Raw genomic sequence first — 19,498 nt, forward strand, 5'->3', positions numbered from 1 at the left:
CTCACAGTGAGAGCAGCACTGTTGGGCTGTGGTGTCCACATCAGTTGGGGGAGGGAGAGCATTCATTCCAAGGTAAAGATGGAGCTTCTCCTCCTCAGCTCGGACAAATGCCTGGGTGATCGGGCTTAGTCAAAGACAGCGATGGGCAGCATCTGTTTAATGTAGTTATAGTTCATGCTCTTTTAAGGTAGCACTTTTGTCCAAAAGGCTGAAATCATGAACTAGCTGCTTAACTGAAAGCAGAAGACTTTCAGATAGGATATGGGGAGATGTGTCTGTCTACAGTGGAACCCATGCATCCGTGAGCAAACTGGAAACTGAGTTCCCCTCTCAAAAGTTAAAGTTTCTTTGAAAACCATGCAGTGACTTTTAAAAATTCCTGTTGTATCGTAGTAGAAACTGTATCATGTGTATTTTCTTTTTGATAAGGTCTCATTACAGCAAATTTGTGAAAATTCTACTTTTGGATTTGATGTCTAAGTCATCTACAATTCCCCTCCATCTACTACATTGTTTTAAAAAAGTGATGGATTTTTTTTTTTTTTTGCTAGGAGAAGGTGGTTTACATCATTTTGACAAAAACCGCTTATGACATGCACCCTGGATGGAAGTTGGAAAAACACATATTTCACTAGAAAGTGTTATTTATAGTAGTATTTTGGATAGTTTACATTTATGGCTAGCCACAGTTTCTCTATCTGGGGTAGACTATTCATGCATCACAGAAAGACCTTGATCTCTGGAGGAAAAAACCCAATGTTCCCTCCGTCTACATTCAATCACTTTCCCTTTGACTCTGCAGATGCATGGAACCCAGTACTTGTTTTATAGGATCCAAGAAGACAGACAGAATACAGATGGGCATTTTGGCAGAGCCCGGAGGTGTACTTACTGATTGAGGAAGGCAAACAGGTATCTCATCACTATAAGGACCGACCTGGGCAAGGTCAGGAGGAGTTTGCGGATGTGGAGGGCCCTCTCATAGAGGTTCTCTAGTCCTGAAGACAGAAGACGATATGGTCAGAGTCTCCTCGGCTCACAGAGCAGTTCCTTACAGGGGGACACACCCCAGCATCAGCAGCAACACCGTGACTGTCGCAGGAAGCTGTCACTCCTGTGCCCCACCTTCCCCAGAGGCAGTGGTATTTCCTCTGACCCATCCCTGTTCACTGTTGCCCCTGAGTTTACCTGAATGCTTCCCCTTAACTCCCTTCCTCCCTCTTTCTCTAACGAGTTTAGAGACAGGGTCTCGTTATGTAAACCCGATGACCTTAAACTGACAACACTCTGTCTGGTCTTTGCTTCACAAGTGCAGGGGTAACGGGTATGTATCACACTGTTTTATTTTATGTGATGTACACAGTCTTGACCTTGAGTAATTTAGACTTCTTGTAAATTTACAAACTACTCCTCTCCTTTGTTTTGAGCACTAAATTTTGCCGCTTATATGGTCCCAATGCCTTCTTGCTGTGTGTGAACTAAGCCAGATTTCTGGGATATATCTGTATCTGTATCATCGATATATAGACACACACATATGCACAGATCTATCTATCTATCTATCTGTCTATCTATCTGTCTATCTATCTATCTATCTATCTATCTATCCATCCATCTAGATATCAATGATTCCATCTATCCACCCCCCCACCCCCCAATCCATGCATCTATATCAATGTTTTGAGATAACTCTGAAGCTTTCCTGTGATTTTGTATTATGGTCTGTTGTCCTTAACTCCTTTAGAGATACTGTTGGATTCTACTCTATCCTGAGCTGCTGATGCCACGCCACAGGCTTCCCTCGGGGCTGCTTCCTACTCGTCAATGGCAGCTTCATCTAGTCTCAGGGTAATAACTGTCACTTCCAACGTGGCGACCCCACGCTTCACTTTCTCTCTGGTGTTTTCACTGCAGATTATTGCACTGCTAATTTCCCAAGTAAGTTTTTACCATTTCTCACTGGGGTGACTATAATCCCACCCAGTTTCTCTTTCGAATTAACTTGTGGCGTTTGACCTTGACTTGGGTTCACTTGGGGAAGGTTTTCAAAAAGCTGGTATTCCTTTATGCAGGCCAGGTTGGACAGTATGGCTCTGATTACTCAAACCAAGCTTGTGTTTCTGGGGTTTGGAGTGCTGATGCAAGCTGCTTTCTATTTAGTATCAAACTGGGCATTTTGTTTTGCCTACCATTAGGCTGAAAAGATATGAAAAATATACAAATATTTTTGCTCAGCCACAGAGGAGTCTGCAGAACAGCACATAATTTATCGCCATTAAGTACGCCTCAGCTGGAAACGAAGCCAGCTCATCTCCCGGAAAACAGTTCAGAAACCCTCCACCTGGGATGCTGAAAGTATCATCATGTGATTAACATTCCTGTAACATTTTTATTCTTTTAGCCCAAATCAGTAACTAATAATATGAGTGTAGTTATTGTGAATTGGATATGGAATATTTCACTGTTTTATTTGTAATGTAATTTGAAATAGAAAAAAAAAACCCACCATGAATATGTGGGGAGTAATATCTACTGAATATAAATTTAATGTATTTTCCAAGCTCTGGTCTCCATTATTTCTTCGGGGGAAAAAAGTGTAACATACTTATTATTTTTTGGTGTTAAGCGGGTACTTAAATTCAGATCACAAGAATGCAGTGATGAAGCTGTCAGTATTGTCACCTGTGTAGTCCCTGTAGGATCAAAACAGAAGCCAGGAGTAGGCAGTTTACCTCCTACAACAACCTGGCAGCCACTGGGTGGAGAAGGAAAAGGAAATACTTAAAAGTGAGGAGATCTGAGGAGATCTGAGGAGATCTGAGGAGATCTGAGATCTGCAAGTCACCAAGAACCTAAACGGGGAACTGGATGTGCAGAACACTACAGACCCTCAGGATCTGAAAGTCACCGAGAACCTAAGTTACAGAGTTTACTATAGCCATGGTGGCAATGCATTATAAAGATAAACTGGCTCACTATAGTGTCCTGGCTGGCAGTGACCTCTTCTCTCTGTGGGCTACATATAAAGGTCCCCGCAGGTTCTGATGAAAAGCCATATGCCACTTTTTATTTGAGGATCTTGGGGATTATAAGACTTAAATCCTTTGGGTTTCTAAGCTAATTTTCTCTCCCAACCCCTGACTAAGGTTTAATATATGGGACAGAAATTCAGCAACTTAAAGCAAGTTTTGGGGTCCTAGATTAGAGCTGAAAACAAATGGAGAAAGAAGAAAACAATATAAAGGCTGTCGCTGTGTAATCATCTGAATGTCTGTGGGATCTCCTGAAGGGAGGAGAATCACTCCAGTGGCGAGGCAAGAGGGGAGCCACAGCTTCCGGGAACTTTAGTCTGATGTTAAGAACCTCTTGCCTTTAATCTCTCTGTTCTAAACTTGGTCTCTTCTTGAAGGCAGTTTCAAGATTTACATGGAATTCACAGTGACATTTATTAGTCAAAAAGTGGGAGCAGCCCAGATGTGGATAGACAGATGCATGGAGAAGCACAATGTGACATGGACAGGCGAAGGAATATTATTCCGCCATAAAGAGAAAGGTCGTTCCATGGATGAGCCCTGCAGATACTACTCTAAGCAAAGCAAGCCATACACCTTATGCCATTTAGATGAGACATCTATGTTAGGCTACTTCATAAAGCAGAGCGGCAGGGGCCTCAGGGAAGCAGCTGCTGTCTGATGGCTGGCTACCAAGTTTCTGTTTGGGAACAAGAGAATGTTCTAGAAATGAACAGCAAGGATGGATGTGCAGTGCTGTGGATACATTTAACTTTTACCCCACACCCAAAGATGGTGAATTTCATGTCTGTATTTCACCAGAAAAGAAAAATAACTGGGGATGGAGAGATGGCTCAGTTGGTAGGAACGCTGGCTGCTCTTCCAGAGGACCTGGGTTCAATTCCCGGCACCCACATGGCAGCTCTCAACCTTCTGTTAACCCCAGTTCCGGGGAATCCGACACCTCACACAGGCATACAAGACACCGGTGCACATAAAATTACAATAAATCATTTAAAAGCTTTAAAAAAAAAAGAAAAAAGAAAATAATCAGAGAGCCCATAAGGTGCAAATGCAAGGTTTAGAAGTGAGCAGCAGTTGGGATAAAAGAGACTCCCCAAAAGATGACAAATTAGATTATGCAGTGCAAAGGTATGACACACTACAGTACACATAGAGCAGAATGAAAGAGTCATTGTCGACGTTGCACAGTAGCTGCAAATTCATCTGCACCAAGGCCTCAGCCCTACAATGGATGCCTAGATGTCTCCTGGTGGGGTGCACAGAAGGCTTGTGTGCATAGCCTACAGGATCTCAGCTCCACTAGGAACAGCCCACCTACCCTCCCAAGTGCACTTAGCATGGCTGAATCTGTGGCTGCCGCCAACACACTGATTAACGCGTGCTCCTAGTTTGGCAATTCACAGTCCTTCAGCCGTGCTGGACATAAAGATGGATCTTTTATTCTCTGCTCGGGAAGTCAGGGAAATCAGCTCGTCGTTTGCATTTCCTCTAAGTTGGGTTTTGTTCCCATAATCGGAGACTTCTGCGGTTAGGTAAAAGCGGCTCGCGTCCAATCTTGGTCATGCGTGCAAAGCTCCCAAGGTGAGCTTATGTTTTCCTCCTAGCACTTCAGGGCTCTTGAATCAGCCTCTCAGCATCACAGTACCACAGGTTGACAGACAGGTCTGTGGACATGCATGCAAAAGATGCCACAAAGCTTCGAGGTACTTGAGGAAAAGCCCAGATGGCCACTGTCCCCTCATACTGGTTTTTCACGGGCACACTTTGCTAAAGTGGCCATTTGCCAGGATACAAATAAGAAACCACAAGACAGAAATTTCTCCTTAGGCATGAAGGCATGGAAAGGAAACTTCGGGTGGCCACACACCACACACAGGAAGGAACTCTAGAAGCAGCGCGCATGTATGTCTGTATTCCAGAACCCATTACTAGTCTCAAGGCACCGTTGGGGGATATTGTTATGTACTGTGTATTCTGATTTCTGGACCCAGACAGCTGGTTGCTGTCCAGACTTTGTTTCGACTCAGTGTTTTGTGAAACATTGTTCTTCGTCACCTCCTCATTGGTCAAACAAAGAACTGATTTGCCTACATCTGGGCAGGAGAGCAAAAGGTGGGACTTTCATGCCAGAGCTATAGGGGCTCAGGTGGGATCCAGAGAGATGATAATGAAGGAGGTGCCAAGAGCAAGACAAAGATGGCGGGTAATGGGCCATGAGCCTGGGAAGTGGTCTAAGGCCAGCACTGTTGGGTTAGAATAACTCAGAATCTGCCCAGCTATGCTTCTAAAAGCTTATTGATAAATATAAAGGTCTCCGTGTCATTATTGGGGGGCAAGGGGTGGACACAGAAAAGTTTGTACTTTTATATGTACGCTTAGGTTTCTACTACCCAAAACAAAGCATGGATCAGTTGTGTGTGTGAGTGAAAGGGAAACAGAAAGCAGAGGTATATGCTAATACAGTTAGGAAGATCTCCGCCTCGCCCCCACCCAAGTTACTCAGGTAACTTTCCCAGGTAAGAGCTAAAGTCACCATGGCAACCTCTGTGACCAGCTGTGAATTCCCGTGAGCAAAACCCCTGCTTTCTCCTCGTTAAACAGCAGCACTTAAAATAAGCTAGCATTTCTCATAAACTACAAGTAATACATAATTCCTGATCTGCTGCCCTATCTGAGTACAGGAAAGAAACGGAGTCTTCATTAATGGACTGAAGTCGGGGACCCCTGTGGTTGAATTAGGGAAAGGCTGGAAGAAGCTGAGGAAGAAGGCGACCCCAAAGGAAGACTAACCTGGATCCCAGAGATCTCTCAGACACTGAGCCACCAACTAGGCAGTGAACACTAGCTGATCCAAGGCCCTTGACAAATACACTGCAGAGGACTACCTGGTCTGGGCTCAATGAGAGAAGATGCACCTAACCCTTGAGAGACTTGAGGCCCCAGAGAGTGGGGAGGCCTGGCAGGGTTTGGGAGAGTGGGGACATCCTCTTGGAGATGGGGGAGAAGGTATGGGATGAGGAACAGTCAGAGGTCAGACTGGGAGAGGGATAAATGACTGGAGGGATAAATGTAAAAAAAGATTAAAGAATAATAATAAAAGAAAGAGAAAGTGTTAGAAAGCTTTAGTATCAAATACTCGGCATTTTCAGAGACCAAGGAAATCCTAAGACCACAATTCTATGACATCAAATAGAGGTGGAATCAGAGAGCAAGCTACAGTGTATGTCAGAAAAGGCAGACAATTTATGACAGCCATTACATACAGTGTCCAGGAGAGTTCAAAGCTATGGGGCTGGAAGAATGGCTCAGTGGGTAAGGGGACTTAGTGCTCTCACAGAGACCCTGTGTTCAGGTCTCAGGTGGCTTGCTCTGGCTTCTGTGGCATCTGTACTCACATACACAGAACCATAGACACAGATGAAACAGACACAGACACAGACACACACACACAAGCATTCAAAGGCATTTTTTCCCCTCATGAAACAACCAAGAGCTGACAATACACACACACACACAAAGAAACACAGCAGTGTATGTTGTATGCTCCGAACTTTCCAGAGTCAATACAAATGTGTAAAAGTAGGATTTGTCACATAAAACGGAAGCTAGCATATGGCCAGTAAAAACCATATTAAAAGTATAAACTCATGAAAGTAGCATGCCATGATATAATCTAACTTACAATATTATTCAGCTAAATCCACATATATAACTTATTCATTAAATGATAAATTTAATGAATATGCCAGTGCTACCTACCAACTCCATCAGTTTAAAATATCTCCATCATTTCAAAAAGAAACTTCATATTGATTAGCTGCCATGTGGTGTAATGAGTTTCTACTGAAAGCATGTGGGAATGCTATATCCATACAACGGATTATTGTTTTCCAATAAGATAGGATGAATGCCTGATCATGATACATCCTAAGTGAAAGATCCCGTTACGCAGGGTATATGAGTCCATTTATGTGAAATGTGCAGAAAAGGCAAATCTAGAGAGACAGACAGCACATTCGTGGTTGCCAGGGCTCTGGGGTGGTCATGGCTACAGTTGAATAGAAAGTTTTTTGCTAGAGTTTGCTAATTGTTTTTCCCTGGGATACCAAAAATGTCCTAAAATCAATCATGCTGATGGTTGTACAGTCCTGTGAGTAGACTAAAACCTTGTGCCCCGTGCTCTTCAGTAGATGACCCATGTACTGTGAGAACTGCCACCTAAAGCTGCATTGGAAGTCTGCAGTACGTACATCATCAGTGTTATGTAGCGAAGTGGAGAAGACCCTGAAAGAGTTACCATAGTTCTGTGTGGAGGACTGACGGATGTTCTTAGTTTGTTTATAATTTCCAACAGTGACCACAGATTAATCATGTAATAAAAGCTAGCTGTCAAAAGCACCGACTTTTGAGGAATCGCTGACTTTAGGGTATAACAGTGGTGTCAGGGTTATCTCATACATTAACATACGATCATGTTAACCACACATGAGATGTTTCTCAGTGGTTTCCATGACACTCTGGACAGTGGGATTATGAGGGACATACTTCTAAGCATTTTCCACTGCTTTGAAATGATCCGCCTTCTGTGTAGTGATAAGAACTTTGAGAGGAAAAAGTCAATTCCTAAGCTCCCACTGCCAGGGAGACACAGACACATGACATTATGTCACATGGAGAACAGCTGGGGCCAGGGGAGCTGGCCCAACTGAGCAATGGGAATTGTTAAAGCTGGGTCATTAACTATAGGGAGGTCCCTGGGTTACTGTCTCCTGTCGATATCATAAGGGACACCACAAGCCGTCAGGACAGAATAGCTCCTCACAGGCTTCAAAGCACTGTGCACACATGAATGCACAAATACCCAGAAGGAACAAACCGCTGCTTCTCTTGCGTGGTGGCTTATAGAGGACAGTATTTTGTCCTGTGTGCCTTTTGTGTACTTTCAGTTATTTCTGTGATGAAAAAAAAAAAAACACCCCGCTATAAAATTGTTTTTTCATGTCCAAGAAGTCACCTAAATAAAAATAATACGTTATATAAAATGAAGTGCAAACATTTTATATGGGCCCATGACTAGGCCAGGAAAAATCTATGCCTTACCTGAATAATTGCTAGGCTGTCTAGCCCAGGAATCCAGAGCCATGTATGGCTCTGCTGTAAGCTGCCCAGATTGTGGGTGTGACCTGGAACACTCACAATGTCATTCAGAAAGTAGCCAGTGTTAGAAGAAGAAGAAGAAGAAGAAGAGGAAGAGGAAGAGGAAGAGGAGGAGGAAGAGGAGGAGGAGGAGGAGGAGGAAGAGAAAACTAAAAACAATGCTTGCTCGAGAAACCGATAAAGTATGAAGCTCACCATTTCCAGTGTACATTTCATCAGGTGTTCATCTGGGTAAATTATTTTCTTAAAAGAGATTTCTGGTGAGTTGTGGGGTAGACGGTGGACATCAACCATGGAGAAAGCTGTTACAAATCCCACTTTACTACATAGATCTAAAGCTTCCCAAGAATGAGGCTCTTCAGAGGCACAGGGGCAGGATGGAAACTTATATACACACAGGCAAGATTCCTTCTGCTCAAACACAATCCAAAAAATAAGTAAGCAGAAAGTGGTGGGTGTTTCAGGAACTTACATAAGCTCCCAGGGACGAGGAAAGGGAGACCTTCCCACGTGAACTGTCACATGAAATTGCCTTAATAGAAAAACCAAATCCAATACTACAATGCTTAAGACTTCACAGGTAAAGACTCCCCTGATATGACTTCCTGCTAGAACTTTTAGTCTTAGCGTTCCCAGCAATATTGACAGATACCGCACTCATTCATAACTGAATTCTCTCTTGCTAGCTTTTGAGTTTCTTGAATGCAAGAATCAAGTCTTTGAGTCACAAGAAGACTTAGCATATTGAAGACAAGTCATCAGTTTGATTCAAAGGTCAAACGTTTATAGTATCAGGTAAAAGTGTGCAAGCCAGAGGACCCGAGTTCAATCCCTGTTCTGAGTTAAAAGTCTCAAAGCCTGCATCCAGTGGTGAGGATCTGCAATCCCATCATGCTATGGGGAGATGGGAGACTGAGACAGGGGAATTGTCCCAAAGCTTGCAGAAGAGTGGTCCTGGAATATAGATTGAAGAAGAAACAACTAGAGAGATCCTGCTTGGACAGAGGAGAAGGAGAAAGCCAACTCCTGAAAACAGCCCTCCATCTATGCTCCGGACATAGCATTCTCTCTCTGCCCGTGTCTCTCACATGTGTAGCGTAACTACAACAACAAAAAGTTGTAGATCAGTGGCTGACATTCTATCTTCAAAGCATCTATTGGAAGTTAGGGAAAATGCAGATATACGACAGGACAGTCATGTTGGTAGAAACAACCACCAAACCGGAGATCAATCAGTAATCGCCAGGAATCTCCTCCTTTTAAAGAGGTTAGAGATCAGAAGAAAAGGGCTTGTTATATAAAGGGGATTTTATGTAAGGAGAGATCCAATATGTGTTCCTGAAAATCCTACCATTCTGAAAAACTGTGCACTAAAAGTGATCAGACTTATTAGGAAAAACATGGTCAAAGCAGACTGCTCGGTACATGCAGCGTTTGTAAGCACAGTACTCACAAAAAACTTTCATAACCCTGGTTACAACACTAGCTTAGTTAAACCTCAGGCTGCAGCAATGCATCCAGCCATCTTGATAACTCTGTCTTCTGTAAGATGTTCATCCTGGAGTGGGGATGCAGGTCAGTGCTAAAAGGTCCTGGGTTTGAACTTCAGCACTGAAACACACAAAGAACCCACCAAGACCAGGGAGCTGGGTAGAAAGCAAACCTGAAGACCTGGAGTGGATTCCTGGATCCTGGATTCCACAGCGGAGGAGATAACTGACTCTGGAAGGCTGTCCTCTGAGCTCTACGTGCACATCATGACGTGTGCCCCACATTATACACATACGCACATACACAGAAATGCACATACACACACATAGAGAAACACATACAGGCACACACACAAAGACATGCAGAGACACAGAAACACAGACACACATAAACACACAGGCTCATAAAGACACAAAGACACACAGGCACACACACAAAGACATATGCACAGATACAGATACATAGACACATACACAAACACACAGACACACATAAAGACATATGCATAGACATATATAGACACATATAAACACATATATAAATATATAAAAACACACAGACACACAAACATACACACATAGAAACAGAGACACACACACCACAAACACACTGATATACATATAGGCACACAAAGACACACACAGAGACACAGATGTAGACACAGACATACACACAAACACACACATAGACACATAAAACTACAGACACAGACACAAACACACAGGCACACAAAGACACACACAGATACACACATAGCCCCACATACATACAGACACACAAACACACACACACAGACTCACAGAAACACAGACAAAAACAGACACTGATGCGTTCACACACAGAGAGTAAACAAGAACATTTCTATGCATTTTTTTTCTCCTTCATAGTCTATTTTGCTAATCCTGATTTTGTGAAAGACCTTGGCTGATTGTCTCGGGAAAGTCACACTGGAACCAATATAATGTTGTGGAGACAGCAACTTTATTTGTAAATGCATCTGAAGCAATTACGCTGGAGAAACACATTTGGCGAGCAGCTAGATGGGAAAATGGTTGCACCGGGTCCTGACATGTGGGACCTGAGTTTTTCTTAGGCACAGCTGTCCCAGAAGCGACTAGAGCTAGTGACATTGACAGAGCCTCACTTTGTCCAAGCATGATGCCAATTCATCACACATACTCTATGGAGGTCAAGAAACTATTTAAGTTACTACTTTCTGCCCAAGTTTACAAAGCTTGCAAAGGCAGGGTTTGTTCCTCAATCTCGCTGACCCAGGGACCTCTGTTACTAATACCAATCATGGAATGCTGTTTCTCACCCATGAGCGTGTAAAATGGCTCAGTAAGGCTGGCCTCTAATGCTGCTCTATGGTCTTGGCCCAACGGTTGCATTTCAGCTGATATGACATATATCCTTAGGAAACCACAGAAGGACTTAGGGCTCCAGACTAAACCTCTCTGTCATTCGGGAAGAGAACATTTCAACTGAGAAAATGTCCATCAAAGGCCTAATCTTGAGTCCTGTCTTCAGGTTTCTGCCCTGCTTGTGTTCCTTCCCTGACTTGCCTGGCACCTGGAAGTATTAAGATGGAATTAACTCTTCTCTCTCCATGTTGCTCATGGTCACAGTGTCTTATCATAGCCATAGACATCCTAACACAGATACATACAGTAGCCTATCAGTGAAGGAGAGGTGACCAATTCCACGTGAGGTGGTAGGGAAGATGGCTGGAATTCTTGGTAAAAATGCCAGGTCGGCGGTGCCCTCAGAGCAGATGACAACGGTTATCAAGGATAGCAGGGGAAATGGCCTGGGTAAAGGCGTGGAGGTGGGAATGGGCCTCACGCTCCTGCTGTTTGGTGTGTTAGCCTGCGGATTCCAACAGCTGCAGGTAGGCAGGTGGGTGGGGCACAGCAGTAGGAGTCATTCAGCTCCCAGAAGGTAGGATAGAGAACCAGTTCCTGTGTATGGATTGGCCTTATCAAGAAGTACACTTTTATGTGGGACATACTGGAATAGGGTTTCAGCATGGAAGAGAGCCGGGGACTGGAGTCACCTGTTTGAATCTGTGTACAGGACAGGGTGCTGCCAGGGAGGGGTGGGAAGGCCAAGCCTGGAACTGGGAGCTCACTTAGCAGCAACCCTCCCCACCCTTCACCCTTCACCCCCCCTCCCCCCCAAATAAGGAAGCAGGCATTAGAACAGAGGTCAAACCAGGACTGGTTAATCTGGCTGCTGGTGGGGACTTGGGGCAGGGGCTAGAGGAGGTGTCATCATTGAGTGAAATGTGATTCTTATAAAAACCTGTATGGTTGACGTCAGCTGGTTTCCTACCTGGGAAAACGAACTTAAGATAATTACTGCATTTATAGACTCATGAAATCTGACTGTGCTTAGTAACTAATGCACGGTGTCCTGATTTTCAACATCCTCTGTGAAGTGTCCAAATCCCTGCTGAAGTAAAAAACAATACCAGTGCTTTGCTGATGACCGTCAGCTCTGTAATATATCGCACACAGTTTGCCTCTTGGTTTGGGATCCCTGCTGACAGGTAAGTACCATTTGGCATTCTTGTACCATAAAAATGGTCTTTTATCTCATTTTACCTTATTCCTTGAAGGAATATTCAAAGATAATCTCAATTGTGAAAATGAAGAATGGAAAAAGGCTTACATTTCCAAGCTTCATGGTTTTCCGTTTTTTTTTTTATTTTTTTATTTTCCCCATAGTCAGCTCCCAGATCTATGAAAGCTGAGGGTGTTCTGAAGCAATGTCCGCTCAGCCCAGGGTGAGGCCACAGTAAGGGAGCGTGACCCTGTTGGACTCAGAATGTAAACAAATGGCCTCAGACCTTGGTGGTGCCAGAGTAAATGCAGGGTTGGTGACCCAGGACAACTGCCTTTCCAGGAAGTTGGTTAAGAAAAGAATCCTGTTGAGGAAAGACTTGAGAGAAAAGGAAGAGGAAAGACCACTCACTGATGCAGGAAATCAGGTCATTAAACCTTTCCTTAGGAAAGAGGGGGTTTTCCAGCCCGCGGAAGTATAGCTTCAGAACGCCGGCCACAGAGTTAATATCATGGTTGCTCTGGTCATCGGCTAGAGGGTTCTCGCCTGAAAAAGAAAATTTGTTATATGCACAGTACTGTTATTTTTCTCTCAATACACGCACATTCACACACACACACATTCACACACACACACATACACACACATAGACACACACACAGGAACAAACATACACCCACCCACACGGGAACACACACACACACACACATACTCACACATATACATTCTCTCTCTCTCTCTCTCTCTCTCTCTCTCTCTCTCTCTCACACACACACACACACGCAGAAAGAGAGAGAGAAAGAGAGAAACACAAGAGTCTTTTAATTATGTTCTCCAAAAGATTATATAGTACTAAAATGGAAATAATTGGCTTAGATATCTTACCCCATGATTAACCTAAAAATAGTTGGTAAAATAAAGGTTAAAAAATTCTTATGCTACCAAATTCTCCCTTACGACTTGCCCAAATCCCAAAATAAAACATTGTGGGGTTTATAACTTTATCCAGCCTTTTATTTTTAAAGCTAAAACCAGTAAGCTTAGGTTGACACGAACTCAGAAGACTACATTCAGGGTTTCTTATTCATCTGGCAGAAAGATGCTGTTCTGGTTGGTTTGGCTATACAACCCGGGTCAGCAAAATTTACCAGAAATACACAACGGTAATTGTGAACACCTGCACTAAATAAGCAGGTGTTTTCCAAGGTGGCGTGGTGCCGTTACAGTGTATGTGGAAGCTACTTTCAACAGTGGGTGACTCTAGGATCAGGGCAGGGGATTTGAAACTGTACAGTTTGTGTGAAAAGTGAATATTTTTTTAAAAAATCGGTCACAAGCAGAATTAGCGTTTCCTTTACAGCAAATGGATGTACAATACGAGTTGTCCGGCTGCTTACCACACCTTCTTGGGAATGAATGTGAACTGGGTTCCTTCCGGAGCACAGCATGGCACAGAGGCCTACAGCAAACTCCACTGTGCAACTGCAGGCTCAGTCTTCCTTCCCACAGTTCACAGAGTAGCCACTATCCTTTAGCTAAAGGTTGCCTGTGGAGAAGTTATTCTCAGGGGGCCGTGTTTCCTTTCCCTGTTTTCTAGGTCAGGGACTTGCTGAACCTGAGCGCAGAGACTCAATTGTATCATCATCATCAACATCATCACCACCACCACCATCATCACCATCTTCACTATCATCACCATCATCATCATCACCAGCACCACCACCACCATCATCATCATCACCATCATTTATACGTTTTTCCCTTAGAAGTATTCAACTTTACCCTTTGAACTTCAAAGGGCTCTATGGCAACTCCAGTCCAGGGAAATAGGATAGGGGGGAGGAGGAGGGAGAGAGGGAGAGAGGGAGAGAAAGAGAGAGCGAGAGGGTGAGCGCTCCATGTAGTCTCGATGCATTTCTGCACTGGCTGTCAAGCAGAAGGAAGGCACAGATGGGTCCCAACGTGGATGCGATGCAAACCACGATAACCCAGGAGCACTAATAACCAACGGCATCATGGAAAGGTCAGATATTTTCACAGATCACATTTGAACGGTTTAAGAACCCTGCAGTTTGGCAGATGAGGACACCATCAAATTCTGACTTAGGGTCCCTTGGCTGAATCCCACCACTGATAATAAAAGAGACCAGTTCCACTCCGGGTCTTTCTGACGCTAGATCGGTGTGTGGTTTTGCTCATTAGAGTATACTCTGTAACAGTTTAAGAGAACTTGCATCTCCCCCAATCATGGACACAGGGGAGGTACCAACCCTGTCCCAGGAAGGGAGGGTGATATGGAAATAGGAGAGCCGTTATAGGCTGGGGCCAGTCTATCCCTTTCTAGAACCTGTCAGGTGCCTTGATGTACATGTCATGGGTAGTTAATGTGAGTCCTAAACTAGAGGATAAAAATCCATAGGCCTCTCTGTACGTTGCACAGAATTTGAAACAACTCATGTCCTGACTCCCATGAGACCCGTGCAAGACAGAGGTTTGGGGGCTGGGCGGAGTGCACCGGGCAGAAGACAGAAGAAGGTGATTTTTCAACATGTTTTGCCTGTGGGGAGAGACATACAGTTACTTACCTCTCTCGAAAGAATTCTTGATATCGTTCACTTCCACCTGGGAACCAGACACTCTGAAAATCCCCTGATGCTGAAGACCTATGGGCAACAGAACACAGAGAGTGAGCACCCCGCCTTGCATACTACAGATCTGTTTTTTTCTTCCTCCAAGCAAAAAGACACCCCCAAGCCCCACCACTTGCATTTAAATAAGGATTCTATGCTTACCATAGAGATTAATGAATCGGATGCAGCTTTCCACAATGAGAGGGATAACCTGGCCGGATTCCTGGGGAGAGAGATGGAAACCAGAGAAAGTTGGGTCACAAGGCAAAAACTCCACAAAGAATTAACAGCATCAAAAAGAGTGGGAAAAGTTTTACACCTAAACAAAGGTGTATTTCAGTTCTGAAGCAAGCTAAATTAAATACATTTACCATAAGAAGGCTCCAGGCTGTCTTTCTAAGCCTAGAGACGTGAAGAGGCTAACTCCTATGGGGACTGGTGGTTGTAATTCCCGCAGCCAGGAGGCTGAGCTGGAGGCCAGTAGAATGGATACATTGTAGCACCTCTGCCTCAGACAAGAGTAACAAAACCAAAACCTAACTTACTTGTTTTCCTTTAACGTATGCACTGAAACGAGTAACTCACTTTGAGAGGTTATCTCTCAAGGTGATGGGTGTGAAGCCTGTTTCAGTAGCATCTTCTATCTGGTTAGCTATGGATTCTTAGTATGTTCTTCACCACATCCCTGAGACTCTGCCACCTAGATGGTGGTAGTCGCAAAGTGGGTAATAAAAGCGCATTATGTATTTACTTAGTCTGCATCAGAACTTACTTCTCCTTATAAAACTTAGCCCGTCTTTAAGATGAAGACGAGGAAGACTGCTTTGGCCTTCTTGGTCTACACCTTGCAAAACTCTCACCACCCTTTACAAAAAAAAAAAAAAAAAAAAGCTTGAGGTGCTTTGGAAACCATGGGTGTAAAATGACTCATGAGATGGAGGCCAGTTAAACATGTACTGATGGCACCATGAGTTAAAAGGAATTACTGGGGATGGTGTTGATTGACATGTACTTTTAAGACTGATCTTTTAGGAATTAGATCTTTCCAGGAAACACGGAACTTGAAAGGAGATTAGCTGGCATCGGGCACACACCCTCGAGGAGTTTTATCCCAAAATGTTAAGAACTTGATCTTAACACGGTAGGACAATTAGGGATCCACTAGCTTTTCCAGTCCAGATGGGAAGGAAGGAGTGGGAACGATGTGTCTCCACAGATGTCTTCACTGTCTCCGGATCGGGCAGTGGACTTCTTAAGATAGAGATTTATTTGCAAACTTTACGGCAATTGGTGTATAAACCGCTTAATGTTTCAATTACTTCTGGAGGTTGTATTGAGTTTCTCTAATTAGTTAATTTGTTTTAGGGGCATATGTTATATTAATTCCTTAAAGAGGAGCCTTAAAAAACAAAACAAACAAACAAAAAAAAACCTAAAATGTATTTTAGCGATGGCTAGTTGGCTCATGACCAGTGGTATAATTACATCAAAAATTTACTGAACACTCGAAGGGATCACTTTCTGTAAGACACAAGTAAGATTTAATGGAAGTAACGTTTTACAAACAATTCATGTCACAGTGTAATTTAAAAGAGCAACAAATAGTTGAGTGTGAGCGATGAAAGGGGAGAGTTAGTTTACATCTCTCACAAAGATAGAGAATGAGAGAGCAGAAAACTGTTTGCATTCAGAAAGTTCTGAACAGAGCATTGCATTTTCATGGTATTAAATATTCTCCTCTTGACATCCCCTTAGACGGCTGCTAATCTATTAAAAAGATTAGCACTCCATTTAGATACAGAACATTTTGTAGTAAAAATGTAACGGGCATTTTTAATTTAAATTCATGGATGCCAGATGTTGGGGTAGAAAATATTTTATAAGGAGTGAAATTATGGGCTGTCTTCCAGCCACCACCATTCCAACATCTCTCTGTGTCTCTGTTCCCCTATGGGAAGGTGGTTTTGCTCTTTCTATTTTGTGGTACAATTTGCAAGAGCTCAGAAGCACGTCTCAGAGATGCAGAGAGAAATGTTTGTATCCCTGGGTTCCGGACTACCAAAGACTCTTCAGTGTTCTGCCTGCATGGCTCACAGGACAGATTTTCCACAATAACTATCTTAGTCTTCCTTTAGTTACTCAATTTTCTTGCCTTTCTCTGTTAGCTTTTAGTGAAGAATTTTTAAAATCTTTGCATTGTCTTAGGCAGCTGTTCCCACACCACACCAGCAAAGAGAACACGATGGTCCATCTGCCTCTGACTTTCCTGCCTTCTCCCTCTCTGCCAGGCCCTCAGTGGCCCATCTCTCTGCCTTCATTACCTCTCTCATTCTGTCTAACTAGCTCTAGCCTAGCTATGGGCTGGGAAACTAGATAGTCAAGTCAAATTTGACAATAATGTTATATTACATTAGAGTTAGTAGGAGCTTAAGGCTCGAGGCAATGGCTTTGTGATTGCTGGCTAGGTTGTCCAGTGGCTTTTCATTTCATCTGGAGGTCAGGGCCTCTTTTAAGCCTCCTGGAGGCTTCTAATTTCTCTTCTATATGCACATAAACATGAATGTATTCAAGGGTCGTGTATGTGGCACACACGGTATTGTGAGCCTTTTAACCATTAGTTCACAGGCTTAATGGATAGATCTATCTTTAAAGAAGGTAATATATCTATAACATACAATTCATGGATTTCATAAAATATTTAAAATGTGTCTTTTCTATTATAGCCAGTCTTCAAAGCCACTGTAGGCCATCTCATGAAATGTTATCTCTAATGGGAAAGTCTCTTTTTCATGTGATTTACATCAGAATCCATAATTGCATATTAAATATGCATTTGGCATTTAACACTGACTTTCCCTAACTCAGATCGGATACATTTGCCAAACGCAGCAGGTTAAAACCTGATCTATCCCCTTTCGTTGGTGAGAATCGTTATCCCTTCAATCAGTGTCTGATTCCCACAGTTTTTTTCCTAAGTAAACCCTATTTATAAGCTGTCTAATTTCCAACTGCAAACATTTTTCTTTTCAAGAGCTTCAAAACTCTAGTTAAAGCCAAGCATGGGAGAGGCTTGCGAGTGATGGCAGCGTGGAGAGACCCTCACTTCCGTTCTGCACGATACCTGGTGTCTGGCGTGGGAGTTCCTTCGTCCCCGGCTAGAAGCATTATGAGAAATACAGGATGAGAAAGAAGACAGAGAGTAAACACAGCAGAGATACAAGATACAGACTTCAGGGCTGTACAAAATTTATCCAATATAATGAATTCCTTAAGTCATGAGAGTGTGCCTCAACACGGGTTCACACCGTGCATCTCATCTTGTTTATCTTCTCCTTTTCCTACAATTTTTGGCTTGGAAAAAGAAAAGAGTATTCTTTCTTTTGCCATATGATAACATCCACGTTCATTTATTTTCTTCAGAAGGTTCTCAATCCCAATATTGTTCCCCCTCTGACTTCAGGAAATATTATATTGATTTTTCTGGGGGAAGCGAAGAGCCCCAGGACAGACTCGGACATAATGACCTGCCTCCTTCACAGGAGGCCGAGGCCATTATAGTGAGAAGCATGGAGATCAGCCACCAGGTGGGGGCTGGTGCAGTACCTTGACGAATGTCTCCAAATCCCCATTAAACAACTTAGCATTATACTGGGAGCGGGGTCTGGACTTCCTGTGTTTCTGGGGCTTAGGGGGGACGTTTGGAGGCCTAAGGGAAGGGAACATAATTACTGAGCATGGCAGAAATCAGACAATGGATGAAACATCCTTAGGTAATACCAAAATAACAAAGCCAGGGGATTCTGGGTTCCTTCCCCGCCCCCGCCCAGGAGCAAACACTCCTACCCTCCTCCAATCCACTTCTATCTGTTCATCAAGATCGCAGGAGTTGTTCCTTTAGACCACGGTGTTTCTATGTACTAGAACTGCCATTTCTATTTTTTATACCTTCTTTGAAAAAATGGTGAGCATTCTGAATGGCTATTCTGAGCTATCTAGCCAAATGTGGTAAAGCCAGGTCTGTTGGGTTTAGGAATGACTCACCAAGACACAAATGTAAAAGGGCACCGAGAGATTTCTAGATTAGAAATTAAAAATATTCTTAGTTTGATCATAATTCCTTGATGCAGGTATCATCACACCTGCTCCGGATTTCTTATGTAGTCATGGGGTTTTATTTTGTGTACGTATTCTTATTAACAGATCACCTCTGAGGAAATTAGGGTTGGTGTCAATATGGTTTCTTGCTGTGGGACCCAGGACATACATGAGTTACTGTTTCTGTTGAATGCATGATGCCCTTGTCCACAACTGTCTGGGACAGTAGGTCACACCCTTTGTGTTGTTCTGGGCTCTCCTGCCTGTTTGCTCTAATGGATAGGCTGGGCTTTAAGGCATATACATACATATCCAGTGTGCCATGTCTGGAAAACCCTGCACCAATATTATCAGAACGAGGTGGCCTCTTCTCTTTTCCCTTAGAGAAGAGGAAGGACCAAGGGAACCAGACTCAATTTCTGTATCTGTGCTGGTTAACCTCTGCTAAACAGCCTTGCCTAGAGACCGTGTAAGCCCTTCATGAAGCTGGATTCTTTAGATGAATGACCTCTGAAGTTCAATGGG

At 43.4% G+C, this 19,498-nt stretch overlaps 1 protein-coding gene across 2 annotated transcripts in view; it reads right to left on the minus strand.

Annotated features, from left to right (window-relative positions):
• Positions 1-19,498, minus strand: part of Srgap1 (SLIT-ROBO Rho GTPase activating protein 1) — a 258,469-nt gene that overhangs the window by 27,291 nt on the left and 211,680 nt on the right. The window contains exons 12-16 of one of the 2 annotated variants that reach the window (XM_076920365.1): positions 18,482-18,584; positions 15,041-15,101; positions 14,834-14,911; positions 12,660-12,794; positions 893-998 (exon numbers count right to left, since the gene is read on the minus strand). In XM_076920365.1, coding sequence (XP_076776480.1) covers positions 893-998; positions 12,660-12,794; positions 14,834-14,911; positions 15,041-15,101; positions 18,482-18,584 — 483 coding nt within the window. Of the gene's footprint in view, positions 1-892; positions 999-12,659; positions 12,795-14,833; positions 14,912-15,040; positions 15,102-17,999; positions 18,034-18,481; positions 18,585-19,498 lie in introns of both variants that reach the window. The other variant, XM_076920366.1, reaches the window with a different exon arrangement.

Source organism: Arvicanthis niloticus, chromosome 22, assembly GCF_011762505.2.
Source record: "Arvicanthis niloticus isolate mArvNil1 chromosome 22, mArvNil1.pat.X, whole genome shotgun sequence".
Taxonomy (NCBI): domain Eukaryota; kingdom Metazoa; phylum Chordata; class Mammalia; order Rodentia; family Muridae; genus Arvicanthis; species Arvicanthis niloticus.